General features: G+C 37.7%; 3 protein-coding genes across 3 annotated transcripts in view; 2 read left to right on the top strand and 1 right to left on the bottom strand.

The window, feature by feature from the left end:
* zgc:158263 (ceramide kinase family protein) overlaps window positions 1-25,268 on the top strand; it is an 867,176-nt gene that overhangs the window by 829,445 nt on the left and 12,463 nt on the right. The gene's annotated exons all lie outside the window — the stretch shown is intronic.
* LOC127618413 (40S ribosomal protein S26-like) lies at window positions 5,962-7,231 on the top strand. Its single transcript, XM_052090845.1, has 4 exons — window positions 5,962-6,031; window positions 6,584-6,761; window positions 6,880-7,010; window positions 7,141-7,231. The coding sequence occupies exons 1-4, from the start codon at window positions 6,029-6,031 to the stop codon at window positions 7,174-7,176; spliced, it is 348 nt and encodes a 115-aa protein (XP_051946805.1). The 5' UTR covers window positions 5,962-6,028; the 3' UTR covers window positions 7,177-7,231.
* On the bottom strand, window positions 8,823-23,929 carry LOC127618402 (zinc finger protein Eos-like). The gene is given in 9 exon segments (XM_052090830.1): window positions 8,823-12,179; window positions 12,182-12,459; window positions 12,819-12,950; window positions 13,046-13,198; window positions 14,056-14,223; window positions 17,803-18,108; window positions 18,448-18,552; window positions 21,184-21,238; window positions 23,820-23,929. Coding segments are annotated over 8 exon segments (1,698 nt in total). The 5' UTR covers window positions 21,224-21,238; window positions 23,820-23,929; the 3' UTR covers window positions 8,823-11,663.

Raw genomic sequence — 25,268 nt, 5'->3', positions numbered from 1 at the left:
TCACAAAATATACGCCTATGCGGTTGCAAAATTATAGAGGTTATCTGCAAGGCCTTGAGTTGGGGGGTGGGGGGTACATTGATATCAATGGTACATTGTCTAAATGCAATCCACTGGAAAATGAAAATGTTGTTAAAGATAAAGGAAAAAGCATAGGGTTTTTTGGTTTTAATTATCAGCTATAATTTACAGCAACAGTGGGCAAGTATTCAGCACTGACATATGAACAGAGGAATGTTTATATGCTGCAGTTTAGGGGCATGGTTACAGGAACACTGACACATTCCTGTGTCACCCTCTCTCTCTCTTTCTCTCTGCTTCTCGGACTTGCTCTGTCTCATGAAAGTTTAAAACAGTATTCAACTTCTGTGCACACACTAACTGATGATATCCATTCTTAAATTACTTTTATAAAATGCTAATTTCACAGTCACAATTCTGTGGAAATCTTTTCCAAAAGGATGACTACGGTTTTGCACAGAAATCAATCTCTCAAAAGGAATAGGAATGAAAATATCATCATTTACACATCCTCATGTTTTCACATGAAGTAGGACTTTCTTCTTTCTTTTCAATAAAATGAAAGTAAATGGTGACAATTTCCCAACTAGTACTGAATTCTGGGTCATGCAGACTAGACTTACGCCTATGGTGCATTTTTAAGTCATTTTTGGATTAACTATTCCTTTAAGTTTAATCAGCAGCCATATCACCCTGTAGCTCAAGACTGGTTGCCTGCTCCATCATGGAGTGCTCACTCTGCAGTCTGTTTGGGTCCTAGTACCCTAGTACCCCAGTACAGTGACAGTGACAGGGACACTACGCTACACTGCAAAAAGACACTGTCATTCAGATGAGATGTTAAACTGAGGTCCTGAGTCTATGTGGTCATTAAAAATCCTAGGGCACTTCTTGTAAAAGAGTAGGGGTGTAACCCTGGTGTCCTGGTCAAATCCCCCCCCCCCCTCTCAATTATGGCCTCAAAATAATCCCCATCTGTAAATTAGCTCTATAAATCTACTCTCTCCTCACCACCATTAGCTGGTGTGGTGCTCTATGGCTGCTGTCATGCCATCCAGGTGGATACTGCACACTGTTGGAAGTTGAAGAGAGTTCCCCCGTTCACTGTGTGAAGCACTTCAAGTGTAGTGTCTGAAAGATTCTTCTCCGAATATTCCAGTGTCTGTGTCCTGTTATAAAGTCCATTCCCTCAAGCACCACCAATTTAAACCAAGACAGCACATTCGTAAGAAGTATTGTGCAAATGGACTGTATGCAAGTCATTAAAAGCACATAAATCTGGACATTAACTGCGTCCTTGATGAATGCCAGGCATATTTCTATGACAGTGACACGCTGCTTTTATATGAATGGAAAACGCGATCAGAATTTGGATGTATGCCCCTTTAAATTATAGCGAATGTAAGTAGCCTATTATTAATTTTCATCTACAACACACAGATCATGGCTAGTATTAACAGTGATTGTATTGGAACGCACTTTAATGGTCGATTTGAATTTTGAAAAAAATAATTAATTTATTGAAACACGAAAGATATTCGATAAATTCAAATTGCACGTCAAACAAAATGAAAATATAATAAAAAGTAGTCAAAAAAAAATAAATAAATAAATAAATCATACCAAATCCAAACATTACTCCATCTAACTTCTTCCAACTTCTTCCTTTTGCGGTGACTTAAAAACAACAAAACAAACAAACAAACAAAACAATATATATTAGATAATAAATGCAATTGTAAATATAAACAGTATGATAATAATTGAAAAATAAGCCATGACCTTTAGATAGTTTAACACAATCTCATAATAATATATATTTTTGTATTATTATTTACATTTTAAGAGTTTGGGCATGAACTTTATTATCACCTTCTGGTGGAATCTCCAAACTGCAAATGCAGGAACTGAATTTGGATAGATTTAAGTGGTGGTATTGAAGCGTCTTAGCGCAACGACAAAATTCTTAGGAGAATAGCAAATTGCGCCACTTAATTTACATACAAAACACCGTTTGCGCGCCTACACCCACAGTAGCGCAGACACACCCACCCACGCCCATTTGCGCTGGCACGAAAATTGCACTAAATAGGGGTCTCATGAAAATTTGGTAAGACGTAGCGCACAGTCGAAGCGCGTTGCCCTGCTCTTTGCGCACTCACGAAAAAAGAGTCCATGAATATTTGAAATTGTGAATATGATTGCATGCATCTTTTCTTCTGTGGGCCCCTCCTCTTTTCCTATACATTACAAACAGCCACATTATAAAGAAGACATGTCTCTTGGCAACAGCTCCCTAAGTTCAGTGACACAGCGGACAGTCCACCGCAGAAGCCACACATCCCCTCTTCCACAAGCACATGCATGCAAGAGCTGGGAACACCTCCCTCTTTTGCTACACTCAAATTGCCCCCACCCTTCAACAACGCTCCACTCCACATCCCAACTCTGTAATCACTTCCAGAAGCAAACCAGAGGACATTTTAGAATGTCACGGTCCAACCGTCAATCATTTCCGATAATTTCAGACATCTACCTCATGTAAATTACAACATTGATACAATGCGAGGTGTTGTTTGGTTTCTTGAACGGCACTTGTTTTCAGACAGCAAAAGTATTCACGAAGAAATCCAAATTCGGTAGCATCCTCTTTCAGTAGTGCACAGAGTTGCATTGGTTCATGTGCATTAGCAAATACAAAAAGCACTGTTGGCAAACCACACGGTTATATGTGCTATAGCAAAGTCTTTGCTGACATCTAGTGGAAATCTCACAGAGTCAAAAAAGCTCTCATAATCTCAATACCGTTGGACTCATCAAGAAAACAACTGATTCCCTCTAACTTGTTCAGAGGGCTGAAGCACAGTTTCAAAAGCTTTGTTATAAGTCTGGTCTCTACATTTCCTTCTTAGCAAAGGTCCGGATAATAATACGTAGCTTACACATTACAAATTGCCACGTTGGCAGCAATAGTGGCCTACTTTATAAAAAAATAAAACAAATTATCAAAATAAAAGCAAATCCTAAACATTCAAAATAATCTCTTCAAAACTGGGCAGGGATGAGGACATTGGGGGCCCAGAGACAGCCAAAGTAGTTGGGGTCTGAGAGATCTTCTACCAAAAGATTAAAATATTTCATCAAGACTTCATCAGTCGAGGGCACTTGGATATGAATATTAAAAGATATGATCAACAGTTAGTTTTGAAGCTGAATGACAGTTTTTGTGTTTAACCATTTTACATTCAGAATATAAATGTATGGGACACATAAAAACATACAAGGGATTCAGGGGGGTTCCCTGAGGAAAAATGTAAAAGTCTGAATGGGCCATTTTTACATTTTCTTTAAAGTGAGAATCAATCAAACAAACAAACTAATTAACAATGTACATAACAACAGTGAAGCCTTAAAATACGGGTTGCTTAATTGAAGTATAAATAGGCTTTCATTGACACCCTTGCCATGATGCTCTGATGAATGTTCACAAAATCAGAACAAAAATCAGTTTATTATGAAACGCTCGTAACATGCTGATTAAACTCAAAAGGCGGCACGTTAACTTGTCCTGACACAAACCTGGTTTTGCTGAACAGTCTGAATCATATATCAGACAGATAGTTTCTCTTTACCTCATTTTGATTTCTGCAGAGTGTTTAAGCAAAAGATCCCACTATCTGTACCGTTGTCTCTGCTATACTGTTGTTAAAATAACAGCGCCTGCAACACAGTAAATTAGGCTTTGTGGCCCCTCTAGTGGGGCGAGAGAGGCAACATGCAGAGAGCAGGAATAATCAAGCTTTCAAATTATACAATTATTTAATTGAAAGCGCTATTAGCAATTTTAGCCATTCTAGAACTTCCAGAAATCTAAGACTGTTAAATTAGACACGCCCACTTTCCACAAAACACCGCCCGGTACGGATCGATTAGTGACACCGCCCTCTTAATATCTGTCAAACACATCAGTCAAAATTAATCTGAATATGGCAAAACCTGAATGAACCCCTTCAGCTACAACACTATGAGAATACATAAAGTTGATTACCTAAAAAAATCATTTCAACTTGTCTTAAAAAAAGGAAAAACGTTATGGTGAGACACTTACAACGTAAGTGAATGGGGCCAGTTATTGGAGGGTTTAAAGGCAGAACTGTGAAACTTATAATGTTAAAAGTACTTACATGATTTCCTCTGTTAAAACTCATTTGAGCTGTAAAGTTATTTTAAATAAAATGTAATTAAATAATGTAAGGGCTTGTTGACATTACATCGTCATGGCAGCAAAGTTGTAAAATTGGGTAGCTTTACACAGAAAAGGCATAAGCAATTTTATCAAACCAAAATCATGTTAACATGCATATCATTACGACTAGTTGCTATTCTTTTGAAATTGTAATTATTTTGATGTTTACGGATTGGCCCCATTCACTTAATTGTAAGTGCCTCACTGTAACCTAGAGTTTTGCCTTTTTCAAAAAAAAGGAGGGACAAGTCCAAATAACTTTTGTGGTGATCAGTCTTATGCCACAAATCCTGTCGATTGAGTGTAGCTTGTATTGAACCCAGAATATTCCTTTAATTATTCATATTTTTTTTTAGAAAAAATGCATCGGATTGCGCATCAAACTGGGCAAGCCACGTAATTTCAGCAAACGAGGCTGGTGTTTGGGCCCTTGTAACTTCACACCGTATAATCGAAGAAATTATTTGATTTAATTTCTTAGATTGAAATTAAGGCTTGATGAGGTCTACATGTGTACTATATGCAACAGTAGCTCAAAAGGGATGTGCTACAGAGCCCCCCGCAAAATGCCCATCTTCTAGGTGCCGCTACAGTCAACTGCTGCACTAAAATAATTGTTTAAACTTTGCCGTATATGAGCGGCTTTAAAAGGAATGGATACATACACAAGCATGAGAGCTTCATAGATTGCATTTAGTGTGTCTGATATCAACACAGATGTGACACGTTCATGCTTAGATAAATTTTCAACCTCATCTGCGAGAAACAGCGCACCGTTTTTTTTTTTTTTTGTTACCTTGTTGTGCTTTATCATGCAGTAACACACTGACATAATGATTGATGTATGTCATCAGACAGAGACCCTCACCTCCAAGTCCAAACACAAGTGGTCACAGGAGACACATTTAATTGACCAGGTGTCAACAGCGATGTGTCTCACCTGACCACATGTGACCGGATAACACGAAACACATCTTAATACCACGTGGAAATGGGGCCATAGTGAATGAAATGTCAAGATTTACAGTGATGGAGCTATATTTTGGACTGTTCTCACCAAAACCCAACTGGATCACTTGAGAAAACTTTGATTAAACCATTGGAGTGTTATGGATTACTTTTATGCTGACTTTGTCTCCTTTTTGCTTCAAAGGCCTTATCGACATTCTCTTGCACTGTATGGACCTACAGAGATCTAAAAATCTTTGTTTGTGTTCTGCAGCAGAAATAATGTTATACACATCTGGAATGGCATGAGTGTAAGTAAAGGATGAGAGAAGTTTTATTTTTAGGTGAACTATCCCTTTAAATCTGGTGGTGGAAAACAAAGCCCTGTCACAAACAACCCAGCTCAGTGCCAATGTGGCTGTTCAAAAAATGTGTCCTTGGCCTGTGTAAAGTTTGCTCTATACACAGTCTCTTGCTGTCACAGAGACCAGTGAGATTTCTCAGAACAGGACACTTATTTCAGTGATATGTTTCAGGAAGAAGGAACATTTTCTGCATACATTTCCATAAAAAAAAATCTCTTACAGCTCCTGCACTTGTGCATGTTTATATGACATGCTCTTTACACACACACACACACACACACACACACACACACACACACACACACACACACACACGTCTACAGTTTTTCTTTCTCTCAAAACAGAGGGGGCTTTTATTATCTTACTTGTTAACTTCCGTCGGCCGCTGGGCAGTATATAAATGACGTAAACATACTTCCGGTCCTCTCCCATGCCTCTCTAAATCAAAATGGTGAGTTTGCAAAACGTTTGAGCACAGGCCCTTCTTTTACTGTACTTATCCGACACTTAGTTGCTACGTTTTCTCACCGTTTCTATGTTTCCTAGTCATATCACCCCATATACAGTCAAACATAAATACGTTTTTCATTATATTTATTCATTAAAACGAGACCGTTTAGAGTGTCACGCGTGTAACACTGAAGCAAGAACTTTTACTTGCATCGTTAGCTAACTTAACCTACGACATCTTTAACCCGGTAAATATCGTTTAATGTGCGGTTAGATTTGTACGTACCTTATTAATGTTGTAGATGTAGTTCTTGATGTCATGATGTATATAAATTGTATGGGGCCATTCCCAATGGATGCCAGGAAAGCTCATCAGCAGTATGTATTATTGTTGTGAATGTTATATGTAATTTTTAATACGTCCGATGTTTTATATTCATATCTTGGCATTTTGTCCTGTTGGCATAGGCAAAAATAATGTTTTTACATTATATGAGCAGAATTTTTTTTTCTTAACCTGTGATTAACTTCATTGCGTTTATTTATTTGCCAGACTAAAAAGAGGAGGAATAACGGTCGTGCCAAGAAGGGACGTGGGCATGTCCAGCCTATTCGCTGCACAAATTGTGCCCGCTGTGTGCCCAAGGACAAAGCCATCAAGAAGTTTGTCATCAGAAATATTGTGGAGGCGGCGGCTGTCAGGGACATCTCTGAGGCCAGTGTATTTGACTGTGAGTGAACACACTTACAAACTGAAATAACAGGATGCTCTACTTTTTAGAGTGGTGGTTATTTTAATAAAACAATAGTTTTATTTTTTATGGTCTAAACTACTTTGTCCTCCTGCAGCTTATGTATTGCCCAAGCTGTATGTGAAGCTGCACTATTGTGTCAGCTGTGCCATCCACAGCAAAGTGGTGAGGAACCGTTCACGTGAGGCCAGGAAGGACCGTACTCCTCCTCCACGCTTCAGGCCCACTGTAAGTGCATTATATACATCACACTTCAGATAAAAGCTTGATCATGAATTAGTGCTTGACAGCTGTCATGTACATGCAAATTAAATTGATTAATTACTTAAAACTAATGAAAGTTACATTTTTGTTTCAGGGTGGTGCCCCAAGAGCCCCTCCAAAACCTATGTGAGCTGGAGACGTTTGCTTACATTTTCATGTAATTAATAAAAAATGACCAAAACTAATGCTTTTTTCTTTTCTTTTTTTATCTGTCCATTGGGGGGGGGACAACAATATGTCCTTTAATGTGTTTTTGAATGTCTTGATTTTCAGTGAGGTGCATTCTTTAGTTTACATTGAGGAACAAGTCCTAACAGAATGGTGTGCTTAAAAAAAAATAAAAATAAATAAATATATATATATATATATATATATATATATATATATATATATATATATATATATATATATATATATACACACACACACACACACTACCGGTCAAAAGTTTTGAAACTTTTTTTTTTTTCATTATTTTTTTCTTCGCATTTTAGAATAATAGTAAAGTCATCAAAACTATGGAATAACATAAATAGAAATATGGGAATTATGTTGTGACTAAACAAAATCCAAAATAAATAAAAACTGTGTTATATTTTAGCATATTCAAAGTAGTCCCTCTTTGTCTAGAATTTGCAGAAATGTACTCTTGACATTTTCTCAACCATTTTCTTGAGGTATCACCCGGAGGTGCTTTTTAAACAGTATTGAAGGAGTTCCCATCTATGTTGGGCACCTATTGGCTTCTTTTCTTTATTATTTGGTCCAAGTCATCAATTATTATTTTTTTTTTGTTATTATACAATTTTAGTTTTATAATGAAATAAATAAATATGGTGGCACAATTATATTATTGTCTACAAAATTAATTTAAAATATTTACACAAATGCATTCAGATCAAAAGATTAAGATCACGAGAAACATATCAGCCAAGTGTTTCAAAACGTTTGACTGGTAGTGTGTATACTATACAATATATATAAATAAATGTTTGTATGTGTACTATATATATATAGTATACATACCATTTGTTAGGATTTATTTCACATTGCATGTATGATTAGACAATAATGTAGCTTAATGTTTAAGTCGTATTAATTAGATCTTAGGTTTCATTTAAAAAGTGGACATAAATGTTTTCTCTTGTACTTCAAAGCAAATATATAACCAGAATTAATAAAAGACACAAGTCTTAAAGTTACTGAAATATATTGGGAATAAGAAAATATTGTAATTAACATCATGGTCTGTTGGAATCCCATCAAAAGCTTGTTTGGACAGTTTTACTATCTTAAAGTAAATTTTTAGAGTGCTCTAACCCTAAAATACAACTATGAAACCAACAGGCTGAATTACTTCTTTTAAAGAGTGCAGAGATACAGTAGTTGACATAAAAAGTCAAGCAGTGTGACATGCTATCTAAAACTATTTTAAACAGCATTTCCAAATAGTGTACAATTAGAAAATCTATTCTTGAGAGATTACATGGATACTAAGAACTATGTTAGCTAAAACTAGACATTTTGACCAAAGCACCTTAAATACCCACTTTTCCATACACATGTATGCATTTGATCTAAAAACGTGTTGATGTTGGGGGAGAAAAAGGTTAATGGAGGTTTTTGGCAACAATAATCTGAATCAACTTGTTAATAATGTTATTTATGATCCTCCTCCCAGACATAAAAGCCCAAAATACCATCAAGCCTGGACATAAATTAGGGAATCTAGAGAACAAGTGATTAGATTTTTAAGTGGACAGAAATTACAACAAATAGTACTTTATTGGACATGAAAAATTACTTCAACTTAAAGTTGGGTTACACTCCTTAAAAACAAGATCAAATAAACAATACCTCTTGAAACCAACACACCTTTTATAGAACATGAGGCAGCTTTTATATTTTAACAAATTTGAGGTAAAGAGTTTTTTGTTATATACATTTTTTTCTCACAAAATATTTAAAAACATTGAACCCAGGGATAAAGCCCAAGTATGACAGAGTTTGATCCCTGCCTCCCCAAAAATTCTAGGCCTCTCTTTCTCAGTTGCTGCTTGTTAAGGTTGCTTCACAGTTCATTTAAAAATATTGAGTTCATCACACCTTGGGGATAAGAAATATGAAATGGTGCAGAAAAAAGAGCTGGGTTTGGTTTAGAGGAAACAGGACACTGCAGCTACTGTAGTATTTCACAAGCAGAACAGTTGCAGAACCTCAGCAAATAAAGTGAGTACACATGCAACCTTTCCCATTCACACACTTATAATTATATAGATATAATCATTATATAATTTATTTTTGACCGTTAAGTGCATTGTGTCATATATGGGCTTTTTTTTTTTTTTTTATCATACCTTCAAGTAAATAATGTCCATGAAGGGCGCAAAGTCAAATAACCTTTGCAAATACTGGATTTGGTCTCACTTCTGTTCTAGTTTTCAATCCATTCACACTGTTCTTCACAGGCTTTCCCTCAACTGAATCCAGGCATACTAATATATTAAGAGGACTATTTTAAATGCAACCAATAGATGCAGTACCGGGTCAGTGGATTACATGTTAGCAAGTATTGGAAAAAGCTGACAACATCCAAGTACCTTTAACCTTAACCCTCGATACATAAAATATGAGAAATGTACAAGCAATCAAACAAAACAAGTGTTTGAGATTCTTCAAAATTCATTCATTGGTGCTTTAGTTGTATATCAGAATGATCTCAGTTTGTGCAAGTGAGATCCACCGATAAAACAGGCCACGATATCTTGGCAGGATGGTACATAACAGAAGTCAGTCCTTTCCTTCAAATCAAGCAGCAGTTCGTACTCAAGTGGGGATTGAATGTACCTTATGCGGGACCTCATATGGGACATGACCACACAGGACAAGCGTATACAAGGATACAAGCCCAATATCAAGGGCAGAAGTCACACAAACATCCAAGCACCAAAGTTTACAACACAGGGATAAACTTTTCAGTTCTGAATCCTTAAATGACAGTGACCCCTTTTTATTAGGAAAATAGCCTTTATAGAATTTTTAAAAACACCACACTGCTCATCTGGTCTATATAACCAACGTGTTCTTGTATCAAATTGTTTCTTGTTTGTTCTCTAAATAGCATTTTTATCAGAAATCAGTGCAATCGAGCAATTTCAGAAAACAAAAGAATATGTTTCAAAGCTCAGTTACCATTCATTACAATCTGCTCCCCTAAAGCCTTGTAATAAAATTCCCCTCCCACCCCGTACCTCAGCGCCTGTCCGAAACCCTCCCAAAAGCCCCAGCAAAACACACACATTTAAGCAGAATTAGAAAAAGTGCAATCCTCCTTTGAGGTAACAACCCCTCCGTCTCACACGTTAAAGTCACGGAATGCAACATGGGTCTGTGTTTGGTCTGCACCAGAGCAATTAAGGTTCATTTTCACCATCCGCTTTTTACTGTGTTAAACATCTAAAAACATAGATGGGGGGACTTCATTCTACAAATATGATTAAAAACTTTGAATGTAACTCCTCATCACCATGTAAGTGAGGTCTGTCTAGATAAAGTTTGAAACAAAAAGCTAAATCTGAGGCACAAGGAAACCAACTGGTTTGACTTTTTTAGGACATAGGTTTTAGACTCATAAACTAAGGCAAAATGCTTCAAGTTCATTTTGTTACTTAAATAAAACATTAATATACATTTTAGAAAAAAAATAAAAAGATAAATCCTTAGCCTAATCACCAATCCAATTTGACCTAAGAGTGCCATGTCATCTTCGTTTTGAAGTTACCCAAATTCAGGCAATATGCAAATGTCTGCATTGTACCTACTGAAACTTCCAGCATTTAAAACCATGTGCAATTCAACATCTAGCTCATACAGGGTTCATATAAAGCAACTATTAAGGCAATATGTGTCTGTGCTCCTTATATGGCTAACATATCAATACTCCCTTTCCACCAGCCTTAAAAGAGTTTTGCAATGCACGCTGCTTGCTTTCGATTCCCTCTCTCCCTGAGTCGCCTAATTTCAACAGTGCCATCGAGGTATCCTAAAAGAGCACAAAGGTTGTTTGAATACTCCTAGGCATATATTTCTCTGGTTTAACAGGCTCAGAAACTTTGGAAAATCACTCTGGTTAAAACAGTCCACCAGACTTTGGACTTATAAGCAATTAATTAAATGTCTTTCTCTGTTAAAGAGGCAGACTCTATGTAAACACTACTAATCAGATCTAGTCTAATCTCATGCCTGCCATACAAGCATCAAAAATCTCTTCCTAACTAACTGATAAAAAATAAACCCCACAGAAGGAAGGCACTTCTAAAGCAAAACATCTGCATCTTGCAATGAATGACTTGATATGGGAGTGCAATCAGAGGAAAAGTCCCCCTCTTGACATCCTTTAAACACAGGATGCATTTGTGTTGAGTGTTTTACGGTTGTACCTAGGCGATTACTCTTCAGCAGTAAAAGCTGATGTCCCCTAACTAAAAGCAAGAGATAGTGTGCCATGCACCCAATCTGATGCAGACCAAAAAAGACGCCATGACGCCATCTCAAAGCAGCATACAACTCTCTGTACATCTCTCCCAAATCTCAAACTGCACCACCCACAAGCCCTCTTCAGCCCACCTGGTGCTCCCCCCGGACAATGTGTGAGGAAAACTCGTAGCGGTCCTGGCTGCGGTGGCCGCAGATGTTGCACTCAAAGGGCTGGTGGAAGCCGTGGCAGCCCATGTGGATGGTGAACATGACATGGTCCAGGAAGAAAATACGACAGTGCTCGCAGCGGAAGGAGCGCACTGGCCGCCCTTCCCCGTCCACCACCTGCATGGCTTCCCTTGCTGGTGGTGAGCACGGGCTCACCTTGGCGGGCAGCCCTGGTAAACCCCCAAGGACTCCTTTTTCCCTGTCCCCGTCCATGTCCATTTCTTTGGCGTGACTAGGACTGTGCTGCTCGCGCCCTCCGCGGTGGTTCAAGTTTCCAGGTGGCACTGAGGCGATGACGCACTGCTCCTCTGCCATGCTCTCGGTGTCTGTAGAATCTTGGTAACCATTGCTTGGCGAGGCAGCACGACTGCGGCTGGAGGGCGTGTCCTCATGACCCTCTCCAGCCTCCCTCCCCGCAAGACCCATTGAGATGCCCCTGCACAGTTTAGGCGCTGTCCTAAAGGGGTTATATGGGGGTAGACAGAGCTGATAACTGGGGTAAACTCTGATAGGCAGGCAGAGTGGGGAGGCATTCGCAGGGAGCGGGGAGGATCCACATCATTACTGCCTCCTCTTGGCCCCCGGAGGAAATGCCCTAAAGCAGATGGATCACTCTCAGTGTGCAAGACCAACAAGTCCCCTTCTTTATCAGGATTGGGATCGAGTTCATAAGGTGCTTCAGATATATTTAGTCGCATGTGCTTTTCACCTAGAAAGTCAAGAAGCATCAGTATCATCAGTATAGAGAGGAGACAGACCACTTGTATAAAATTATTGGGAGAAAATGTAACTCAATATCTCAAACCAGCCCAACAATCATGCCATGATCAAAATCACTGAGATACAAATTTTTCCCCATTCTGATGGTTGATGTAAACATTAACTGAAGCTCCTGACCCTTATCTAAATTATTTTATGCACTGCACTGCTGCCACATTATTGATTATCTAATCTAATCTAATCTAATCACACAAATAAGTATATGTACTGTTGTTCCTAATAAAGTGCTCAGTGAGTGTATACTCATCTATATTCATTATATAAAGTCTTTCAAATCAGTGGGCCTACCCAGGAACTTCTGGGGTGTTGATCTCTTCCTCTTGGTGATGCTGTTGGCCAGTCGATCAATGAAGGTCATCTTCTCTGAGGAGGACTGGATCAGGGGTTCAGACATCATCTCCACATTATGAACCTCTTCACCTGAACACAACATAATGGAAAAACAGCGTGAGAAACTAACCAATGCACTTTTAGCAGCATTCTGATTATAACAGAAAATGTGTATTTGTTATTACCGTGGGCAGATTGGGTGTTGTGAGCAGGCTGGTGGTCCAGACTCTGTAGGTAGCTGTGGCAGCGCTCTCTGTGCTCCTCCAGGGTGCTCTGCTGCTTGTAACTTCGGCCACAGTAACTGCACTTGTAGTGCTTCCCAACTGTAGGGGAGGACACTGAAATACCAAGGAGGGAGAATATTGAGCCATGGCAAAGGCATTTCACACTCTTGTGCTGGTGTTAAGACAATATTGATGCTTTACCTAATATGAGGTGTTACCTAGTAAAATTATGTGTCAAAAGAACTATAAACAGACAGCATTTCTAAATATAATTACATAAGAATACCGTAATTACAACCAGTGCAGAATTCGTTGTTAGACCACAGAATTTCCCTTGTCACAATTTCCCCAAAAACGAAATGAGATGCTGCTCATCTATGACGTTTAGAGTGTAAGAAAAACTGCAGACCGCATCAGCCCATTGTGAGATGTGCGTCATTTCAGAGAAATCATTTACTCTAAAAAGACATTTCTCTGAACATCTGCATTCATATTCATAGGACTTTTACCATCCAGATTTAGATGCTACAGGTGAATGCTTTTCAACATCATTCAATAACACAAGCAGGATATCCTGTTTTCATAATATTCTAAATGTCATACTAGACCGCTGCAGAGTTATCATTTTGTTGTCTGATCATCACTGCAATATCAATGACTAAAACATAATTGCATAAGTGATTGATGAGGTCTTATTCAAACTCATTAGTCAGTTTGCACAATCTCTGGACGTGCAACAAGTTTAAAGGAAGGTTTACTGAAGCTTTAGGCAGCCAAATAATCAACACTATAGGAGAAATAGTTTCAATTGGTCTTGCCTACATTAATCTGTTCTCAGTCTAAGATACATCAAAAGGCTTTTTTCCATCCCACACACTTTTCCATCCATTTATTTCCAGCCACAAAGTTCTATCTCACCTTCCTTCTCTGTAATTCTCACAAATGGCTGCTTTTGACCAATGAAGGCTCACCAGAGTGGGTGCGGAGGTGTCCTGTCAAGGCGTCGCGGCGACGACAGGCGTAGTTACAAAAGGGACATTTGAAGGGCTTCTCGCCAGAGTGGAGCTTGATGTGACGCAGCAAGTTGCCCTTCTGAGTGAATGAGGCCCCACACTGGTTACACTGGAATGGCCGCTCACCTACCGAGACCAAGACTACCAGTTTCCCACCAGCCCAAAAAATAGCATCACATATCTTCAAGCTGTTATTTTCAAAATGATTTTCTTGTCAAGAGACATTAGCCACTTTCACACGTGAAACCCGTTCAATTGCAGTAAAAGTGCCGTATTACCTTTTTATCACATCACGCATGCAATGGCTTTCCGTGTTATTTTTGTATTGCTGCCATTGACACCTCACCACCAAATTTTTATTTAAACTTGGTGATATAATGCGTCGCACCAATGGCGTGCACAGTGGGGCAGCAGGGGCGCAAACCCCTGCCCGTTTCAATAACAAACCTAAAAGGTGCTATTTTGGTCATGCATTAATGGGGGGGACATTTTATAAAAAAAATTAATAAATGGAATCATCTATCAAATGTAATAATTTATTAAATTTTAATGTAATAAATGTGATAAAAATGTCATAATAAATTCAAGAACGGATGAATTTTCTCACTTTCGTTTGGATCAACCATTCGAGTGGCATCCCCACCCTGCAGTGTCCTTCAAGGTTGCAAAAATACTGTTGGAAATTCAACCCCCCGGACCATTGAAGTGGCACTTAGACAAGTAACAGGTCAGATCAAATGTCAACTCTATGTACAGTATTTAGGGCTGCAATATTAATCATATTTTAACCACAATCATGGTTTCTGCCTCTCACAGTTAATTAAGCATAACCATCCATGATATTAATGATCTACCAAGCAGAAATTATCAGCCAGGTAAAGTTGCAAATTATCATTATCATTATAGGCTGAGTCTACGGATGACAGACCAAATCACAAGCTCTTTCAAAGTATATTTTAACTCAACTGACCCTTCAGAAGTTCGCCACTGAGCAAGATTTACTTTCGAACATGCTCTGAAATATGTAGCCGCATATGTTATGTTTACAAGTATGTGTGTGTCTGCTGCTCTGATCTGTAGAGTTACATGGTGTTTCAGCGGTCTCAGTGTGGTTCTTTGCTCAATACACATCAACTTAATTCCATCTTGTGGTCTGATTAGGTGCAATCAGCTGTGATCTCTTCGGTTTGTCCGTGTCGCTAACGCTTGATTTACTTCGGTTGCATGTTTGCATAAATACAAATAGGTTTGGCCATTACAAGTTCCTAAAAAAATATGAAGTAACCCCATGGCACCGTGGTTTTATGGAGCGAGGAGGAGATGAGAGTATTTCATCATGTAGAGTACATAAGGAGAAGCACAAAGCTGTTGTCAACAGAAACAACACAACGTCTTCCTTCAGTTTTCTGCCAAAAGTGATGGCTTGAGACCGTATTACTATTGTATAATGTCATATAATTATAATTATAATAAAAAAAAATATCTCTTAAAAAGAACTCATGTGCAAATATCCTACAGAGTTACTCTTTCTATTTGCAGTAAAGCGTGGGCAAAACATGACTTAATTTTGGTCAAAAGGAATCATTAATCATTATAACAACATTAACTTTTTGGTGAATTTTTGTTTGTCCAAATTGTGCTGCCCCTTAATAAAAAAATGAGTTCTAAAATGACATTGATTAAAATGTTGAGCTAAACGATCATGATTATCGTTTTCACTATTATCTTGCAGCCCTAACAGTATTGTATTTAAGTTCATAAAACAATAATACTTGATTGCTAACGCATTTCTGTCAATGCACACTTGCAGTGTAGACAGCTTTATTAATTACAAGTGGAGCGGTTGTGTCGCTTTCAGTGTAGAATGAAATTCATTGTCTTTTGTAGAAAACTGTCATAAACTGAAAGAGCTGTTTGAAGTACTATAGAAAATGTCAGTTTTATAGAGGGGATGATGAGGTCAGAGTGCAAGCAGCAAAGACGACAGGATGAAGTGAGGGAGCAGAGATGAAAAAGTGAATAGAAGAGTGATGAGACAAGAAAAAGATTAGCAGTGCGAAGCACTATGGTGATACAAGGGTAATACCATGATACTGAATGATTATTATATATTCATATTTCATGATATTTTCATGGTACTCTAAGGTACTTCAAAAAATACCATGGTATTACTATGGTACGTGTCAAAAACATGGGATTACCATGGGCCATATATAAAAAACATTGTAATAGCATGGTACTTTTTGTAAGAAAGATAACAGAAAAGGCTATTATTTGCAATGAAGGAAATAATGGAAAAATTAGGATATGTATATAATAAAAGGAACATATATATATATATATATATATATATATATATATATATATATATATATATATATATATATATATATATTAGGGCTGTCAATTTAAGGCTTTAATTCAGTGCGATTATTTTTATAAAAAATAACATGTTAAAAAAATTTACGCAATTAATCGCAATGCCCTTGGACCGTAATAAGGAAGATTCCTGAGATATGCAGTCTTGTAAGAACACCTGTTTACTCCAGAAGACAGTAAGTGAAACTTCAGCTGTGTGGCAACACACAGTTTATACAGTGAACAAAACATCCCTTCAGCAGACAGAACACCACAAACATGCGTTATGTTCTTGCGTTCAAAACACTTGATGGAGCGCAAATTCGAACTAAGTGATCTCAAGATGTGTTCTAAGTATTAAACTATATTTAACTTGACACAGTGACCTAAACATTTTATGTTTATGACCCAACGCACCCGAGGTGCTACACTAGCATGTCTGACGCAGCTTTACATTGACGGGTCCTTAAACAAGCCTCTTAATAAATCTCGAACTGATTGACAAATTCAATTGATTGTCTTATGTTCAGTAATATGGTAGTAAACAATACATTGTATTCTAAAGCCACATTTTGTATTGTCTTATCAATGATTTACTCTTCTGCCACAAGAATGTAATGCATTTTAATTATCTGAACATTTTCTATTATATATATATTTAATATTTAAAGATAACTATGTATAATTATTTCATCATTATATATTGAATTATTGTTATATGAGGGGCTTTCTCAGCAAATATTTGTATATGCGATTAAATGCGATTAATTAATTGGGACGCTACGTAATTAATTAGATTAAAAATTTGAATCGATTGATAGCCCTAATTTAAAGATAACAATGTATAATTATATATATATATATATATATATATATATATATATATATATATATATATATATATATATATATATATATATATATATATACATACATACATATATACATACATACATGTATGTATGTATGTATGTATGTATGTATGTATGTATGTATGTATGTATGTATATATGTATATATCAGTACAAAAATATCAGTGCCCTATTTTTTATCCTTCCGCCCCTGCTGATGTTGGTGCACGCCACTGCACCGCACAAATGGGGTGCTGAATCAACCACAAGGAGGGTATTCGTATGGCAAAATGTAAATGGGTAGTTGCGCCCATGGTCCTCAACCATACCTCAAACCATTAATCTTACGTTTTTGATCATTCATAGCATCAACAAAGAATTTTTCTGGCAATGGCACAACTTCTAATGAGGGCAAATTGCAGAAGTTGATGTGCCGGCATTTTGACTGTGTGAGAAAAAAAGGCTGTGTGAAAGTAGCTAATAAAGAAACACTCACCTGTATGGCTACGTTTGTGCACCATCAGAACATTGGGTCCAATACAGATCATCCCACATATATCACATTTTAGCTTGCCATTGGGCAGCCGAATGGGACCTGGCGATGCTGGCTCAGGACTGGCCATGTCCCCGCAGCCGCTCCCAGTCTGCCCTCGTGTGCCTCCAACCATCTCCACTCCCCCATCTTCTGCCATGTCTCTCTTTTTATTCTTCCATCCTTCATCCTTCTCCCCGACTCGTCTTTCTGCCAGCGGAGCCCCACCTGCCTCCTCGTCACTGTAGAGCTCCACTTTGATTGAGTTAGCTGGTCAGGGAATGAAATGAGCAACTATAAGCTTCCTCACTTTTTGACCAAGGAATTTCCATGACTTTTACAATCACTTAAATATTTTAGACCTGAGCATAATTAGAAAATGGTTCATTCTCAACAGAACATTTCATGCATTTTCCGGGCCTGGAAATTACTATGGTAAAACTCTGATATTTCTGTTTTCCATGACTGAAGGAACCCTGAATACAGGTATATACGGATATATATATCTGAATATGTGATATTACAAATAGAACAGACCATAAATAGCAGATGCAACAATTATTCAAGACAAGTAAGATATAAAAGCACGTTTAATGTAGAAATACTGACCACTGAGTGAGTGGCTTGGGGAGGATTGTTGACTGTTTGGTGTGCTCACAGTAGGTACTCTCAGCCCTGCAAAAAACTCCCGTTCCGTTGAAGAATCTCCACTGCCTGAAAATTTTAATGAACTCATATTTAGCTACATACAGTTGAAGTCAGAAGTTTACATACACCTTAGCCAAATACATTTAAACTTAGTTTTTCACAATTCCAGACATTTAATCATAGAAAACATTCACGGTCTTAGGTCAGTTAGTATAACTACTTTATTTTAAGAATGTGAGATGTTAGAATAATAGTAGAGAATTATTTATTTATTTCATCACATTCCCAGTGGGTCAGAAGTTTACAAACAATTTGTTAGTATTTGGTAGTATTGCTTTTAAACTTGGGTCAAACGTTTTGGGTTTGCCTTCCACAAGATTCTCACAATAAGTTGTATGAATTTTGGCCAATTCCTCCAGACAGAACTGGTGTAACCGAGTCAAGTTTGTAAGCCTCCTTGCTCGCACATGCTTTTTCAGTTCTGCCCACAAATTTTATACAAGATTTAGGTCAGGGCTTTATGATGGCCACTCAAATACCTCAACTTTGTTGTCCTTAAGCCATTTTGCCACAACTTTGAAGGTATGCTTGGGGTCATTGTCCATTTGGAAGACCCATTTGCGACTGTAACTTCCTGGCTGATGTCTTGAGAGGTTGCTTCAAATTATCCACATAATTTTCCTTCCTCATGATGCCATCTATTTTGTGAAGTGCACCAGTCCCTCCAGCAGCAAAGCACCCCACAACAAGATACTGCCACCCCCCTGCTTTACTGTTGGGATGGAATTCTTTGGCTTGCAAGCCTCTCGCTTTTTCCTCCAAACATAACGATGGTCATTATGGCCAAACAGTTAAATATTTGTTTCATCAGACCAGAGGACATTTCTCCAAAAAGTAAGATCTTTGTCCCCATGTGTACTGTAGTCTGGCTTTTATATGTAACCAAAAATGAAAAATGATTGTTTGCTGTTGTTTTGGGACTGATTTGCACTTTTTGCACCAAACTACGTTCATCTCTAGGAAACAGAATGCGTCTCCTTCCTGAGTGGTATGATGGCTGCGTGGTCCCATGGTGTTTATACTTGCATTCTATTGTTTGTAAAGATGAACGTGGTACGTTCAGGCATTTGGATATTGGTTCCAAGGATGAACTAGACTTGTAGACTTATTTTTTTCAGAGGTCTTGGCTGATTTCTTTTGATTTTCCAATGATGTCAAGCAAGGAGGCACTGAGTTTTAAGGTAGGCCTTAAAATTCATCCCCAGGTACACCTCCATTTGACTCCAATTAGCAAATTAGCCTATTAGAAGCTGTAATGGGTTCAGTATGGGCAAGGAGGCGGGAACTGGCAGAACAGTCAACATAATTTTAATGACGTAACTGAACGTAAAACAACATAAAACAAACATAAACACACACACGCAGCGAAGCTGTCTCTCTCTCTCTCCTGAACTGGCATATCTGGCTCCCCTTTATCTCTCTCTCCCACTTATTAGTTGACTCAGCGCCGGCCGTGCACCCTCACGGCCTGGCCACCCCTCCTCCTCGTCACACTCCTCCCCCAAACAATTCAGGCCAGGGCGCCATCCGGACTGGCCTACTCCCCCCTCCCCCCATCTCTGGAGGGGAGACACTGCCCTTCCGGCCGTTTCGCCAGCCAATGGTCAATGCCGCCTCCTGGGAACATGGGGAGAGATGAGGAAAGGGAGAGGGGAGAGGGACAGAAGACAGAAAAAGAGACAGAAAAAGAGAGAGCGAGAGAGAGAGAGAGAGAGAGAGAGAGAGAGAGAGAGAGAGAGAGAGAGAGAGAGGAAAGAGAGAGAAAAACTTGCTCGCCGGTCCCCGGACATGCCGTCGCCTGGTCCTCAGCCACTCCTCCACTCTCTGGAGGACGACAGCTGCTCCTCCCCTGAAAGGAAGGCAGCGAGTCTTCTGACCCCTGGTAGACGGAACGGCGCCTCCCCTTCATGGCAGATGGCAGCAGTTCCTCCGACTGTCGGCGGCTGGCAGCGACTCCTCCATCCACTCCACGACAACACATCCCTCCTCTTTCCCAGATTTCGGCACCAATGTAACAGGTTCAGGATGACCAAGGAGGTTGCGGGAACCAGCAGAACAGTCAACATAACTTGAATAATGGAACTGAACTCAAAACAACATAAAACAAACACACACACACACACACACACACACACAGTGCGGCCACGTGTGTGTGTGTCTCTCTCTCTCTCTCTCCCAAACTGGCATCTCCGGCTCCGCTTTATCTTTCTCTCCCGCTGTTTAGTTGACTCAGTGCCGGCCATGCACCCTCACGGCCCGGCCACGCCCTCTTCCTCGTCACAGAATCTAATTGGCTAATTGCCTAAAGACTTGACATAATTTTCTGGAATTGTCCAAGCTGCTTAAAGGCACAGTTAACTTAGTGAATGTAAAATTCTGACCCACTGAAATTGTGATTTAGTCAATTAAAAGTGAAACAATCTGGCTGTAAACAATTGTTGGAAAAATGACTCATGTCATGCACACAGTAGATGTCCTAAACAACTTGCCAAAACTATAGTTTGCTCATATGAAATCTGTGGGGTGGTTAAAAAATGAGATTTAATGACTTCAACCTATGTGTAAACTTCTGACTTCAACTGTATGTTTTAAGTCTATAGAAAGAAAAAGGTATAAAACCATCAAAAGGCACCTTACCTGACATGTAAGAACGGCCATTGCATTCTTCAGCATTCATTATCACACCAGCTGCCTGCACCAAGAAATATTAAAGAAAAAAAGCTACAGAATTTCTACAGAAAAGCAAAAAATCCTCTCTAAATTCTAACATAAATAATAAATAGAAAATCAAACTCTCTTAGAGGGCTTCAGTGCATTGGTACCTTTAAAAAATGCACAGTAAGTAAAAAGGTTAAAGAGAACAAAAAAGTCTTAAAACGCACTCAAATATATAAAAAAATTAAATATGATTGACTCATTTGATTTCAAGTGATAAAAACACTTGTTAGTTCACTCGCAATTTGTTAATTCTCTCTTTCCTGTGTGGTTACAGTGTTTGAGTAGCTGAATAATTGATATGCACGCTGGTCAAGATCTCATTTCTAGCTCAACAACTAAATTGAGTGTCCATTCTATTCAATTCTAGTCTTGGAAGGAAGAGAGAAGTAGTCTGCTAGAAGTAGTCTGCTAGAAATAGTCTGCTAGAAAGCCTCCTCCCCTTATTCAAAAGTATGACCTATCAGAACCTGTGCTGGTACACACTGCCAAAGGCAGGAGCTTTCATGATTGTATGCTACTTAAGAATACAACAGGCTAGTAAGCACAGGACAATGTAAATGCTTAATTTCCTGAAATCATATTGAACTGTCTATTTGACCTTAACATACAGATATTATATGAACATATAATGTTTCAGGGATGATTGTATATTCAGTAAGTTGGAAAAAGAAAAACTGCTTCATTTTTAATTCTTTCAAATCCAGAATAGATATGGATTTGTCCCCCCCTTAGTAGAAACATTTAAAAATTCTTAAAACAAGATAAATTTACTTAACAAGCAAAATGGCATAAGATAGTTTGTCTTGTTTTCAGAGAAATCTAACCAAATTTAGTGAGGGTTGTGCTTAAAAACTAGATGCCAATGGGGCCAATTCAATGGGAAAACAAGTTAATTTTTTTTACACCATTGGCAGTTTTTTCTTGTTTTAAGCATAAAGTTTACTAAAATTTGTGAGATTTCTCTGAAAACAAGACTTAATACATTATGCCGTTTTGCTTGTCAAGTAAATATATCTTGCTTTAATAATATTTTGATATTTTCCTAGAAAACAAGACAAAAAAAAAAACGAATTAAAAAAAATATTTTTTGCAGTGTATAAATATTTGTCTTATCCCAGTTTTTAATAGCACATCTATAATATTTGTTATAATATTAAATAGGCATTTAAACATTTCAAAGGATACCTGATACCTGTGAGAAACAGATCAATATTTTAGTCCTTTTTTACTATAAATTCTCCTCCCTGCCCAGTAGGTGGCGATATTCACGAAGAATGTGAAACCAAAAAAAAAAAAAAAATGTGGAAAACAAAGTGGATATTTCAGTAAAAAAGGACTTAAATATTGCTCTGTTTCTCACCCTCACTTATCATATCACTTCTGAAGATATGGATTTAACCCCTGGATTCATATAGATTAATTTTATGCAGCCTTATTATGCTTTTTGGACCTTCAGAGTTCTGGCAACAATTCAATTGCATTGTATGGACCTACAGAGCTGAAATTTTCTTGTGTTCTGCAGAAGAAAGAAAGTCATACACATCTGGGATGAGGCTGAGTAAATGATGAGATCAGTTTTCATTTTTGGGTCAACTATCCCTTTATGGGCATGCATAGGATGACATTATATTGAGTAGAGAGAGAAAAAAAATAGCTTGAAAATGCTTTTTTAAACTCTTATAAACTGCTGTCCTATCGCAGATCTTATGACACAATATCTATAATATTATTTCTAATAATTTATAGGCCTTCAGACATTTATAGGATGTATAGGATGACAATTTATAGGTATAGGATGATATTCTATTGGGAAATTATACAGAATACACATTAACTCTTTTTAACTACTGTCATATTCCAGATTTTATACCATAATACCTATAACATTAGTTGTAATAACAAAGAGGTATTCAGATACTTAAGACACCTCTTTGTAATATATGAGACAGAAAACGAACACAGCAGATGTACTTGTGGGCCGACAAGAGGCAATATACAGATCCCAATAATTCAGACTGCTGTCAATGAGTCTAATTAACGCAATAACAAAACAGCCACTGTCTGTCTGCAATCAAAACAAAGCAAAATGACTGAAAGGGAGAACATGATCGTGTACAAGCTCTCGTATTTTAATTAACTTTACACACAGCATCGGTAAAAGTGCATAATTGTTGCAGAGGACTGACAGCGCACAGAATCCTGTCAATCCTGTCAGTCACACAAGCTAGCCACTGCTGCTAACCAGCTAACGAAACCTGACAGCTCACAGTAAGGCCAAGACATTGCTAAATTAATTCACAAACGAAAGAACTAACGTTGCTCTTAACGTTATCCGACCGGCTGCCTCCGAACCTGAAATCCGGTCGATATTTAGACGTGACAAACTAAAGCGGAATTATGTTTCCTGAGAGCCCGCTGGCGTTGCTATGGCACCCAGCACTCGATAGATGCCGTCTGGCCGTGTAAACCCTCCCGATCCGAGCACAGTTACCTGAACTAATGTCACTTTCCGCGGACAACATGCATTGGTTTGGTACGGTGAGTATTTTTCTCACCTGACGATCGACTGTGGTGGCAATTTTTTATACAGCAGAAGCGCCGTTTGTTTTCTCTAGCGAAGGCAGCATCTCAGGGATTTTTTTTTACCTGACAGCCCAAAACAACTTCCGGGCCTATACCGGGATACAGGCCCGAATAATCTATAACCGAAAACTGACTCTCAAATCCATGATCAACAGGGATTATCGAATGTATTGATCCTACTCGTACATGTACGGAAATTAAAAAGTGCATAACTAGAAACGTCTTAAATTTAATTCAAAATCATGACATTTTTTGTTTTTCTTAAATATTTAATGTATTTATTTTCCTCAAATTATAACATTTATTTTAGGCTAAATCTAATAATTAGACGTTGCCTAAAATAAATGTCAAAATGTTATCATTAGATTCTAATGGCTAAATTATAAATAGACTATATATATAATATTTGTCTTTTTAAATGGGAATTTGCTGAACTTTGTCTTGACACGAACAAGGATGGCATAGTAGTAAAAATGTTCTGATAATAGTAGTATATTTATGTTGCTATTAGTTATTTTATTTTATTATATTAGTCACTTATAAATAAGGTTATCTGTGGTAATAAAAATTAGAAATCTTTTTAAAACGTTGTTGTGTCCATGTTGGTTTCATAATAATAATAATAATAATAATACATCTATTTATAGCATTTTCTACAAACACAAATTGATTTAATGTCTTTAAAATTGTCAAGTGGTGTAACCATCAAATAAGGGTATTAAAAATAATTTATATATATTAAATACTATATTAAAATACTTTCCTTGCATCTTGAATGTACATGAGTGTAATAATATAATATCTTAAAACTACATTTTTATGGCTTGTTTTTGTTTTAACGAAATTTTAATAAAATATCATTTTAAACTACTTCTGCCAACATTTGTTGTTTGAGGAATTTTAACTTTTAAAGAGACTGTCATTTATTAATTGTTATACTTCTGTAGTCTGGACGGTATACCACTTAGACATGTTTTATTTTTATTAGGATTTAGTACATTGCAGTATTAAACAAACCCTCTATTAGTGCATGATTTTGCCACAAGATGGCAGTGAATACTTAGTTATCCCCATGGATCGATTTTAGGGGAAAAGTAATGTTTCAAACTTCGTTCCTGGAGGGTCACAGTCAGCAGAATTTAGCTCCAACCCTAATTAAACACACCTGAAGCAGCTAATCAAGGTCTTCAGGGGTGCTTGAAGATTACAAGGAGGCATTTTGGAGCAGGGCTGGAACTAAACTCTGTAGGGCTGTGGCTTTCCAGGAACTGAGTCTGACAACCTTAACAAACAAATGTATTTCTTTATGTATGTATGTATGTATGTATGTATGTATGTATGTATGTATGTATGTATGTTGTGGACACTTGTTGTCAAATGTTAAAGGGATAGTGAACTCAAAAATGAAAATTGTCTCATTT

This window comes from Xyrauchen texanus, chromosome 25 (assembly GCF_025860055.1).
Source record: "Xyrauchen texanus isolate HMW12.3.18 chromosome 25, RBS_HiC_50CHRs, whole genome shotgun sequence".
In the NCBI taxonomy this organism is placed as follows: domain Eukaryota; kingdom Metazoa; phylum Chordata; class Actinopteri; order Cypriniformes; family Catostomidae; genus Xyrauchen; species Xyrauchen texanus.
Note: the sequence above shows the minus strand (reverse complement) of the source record. Positions and strands in the feature narration are given on the sequence as shown.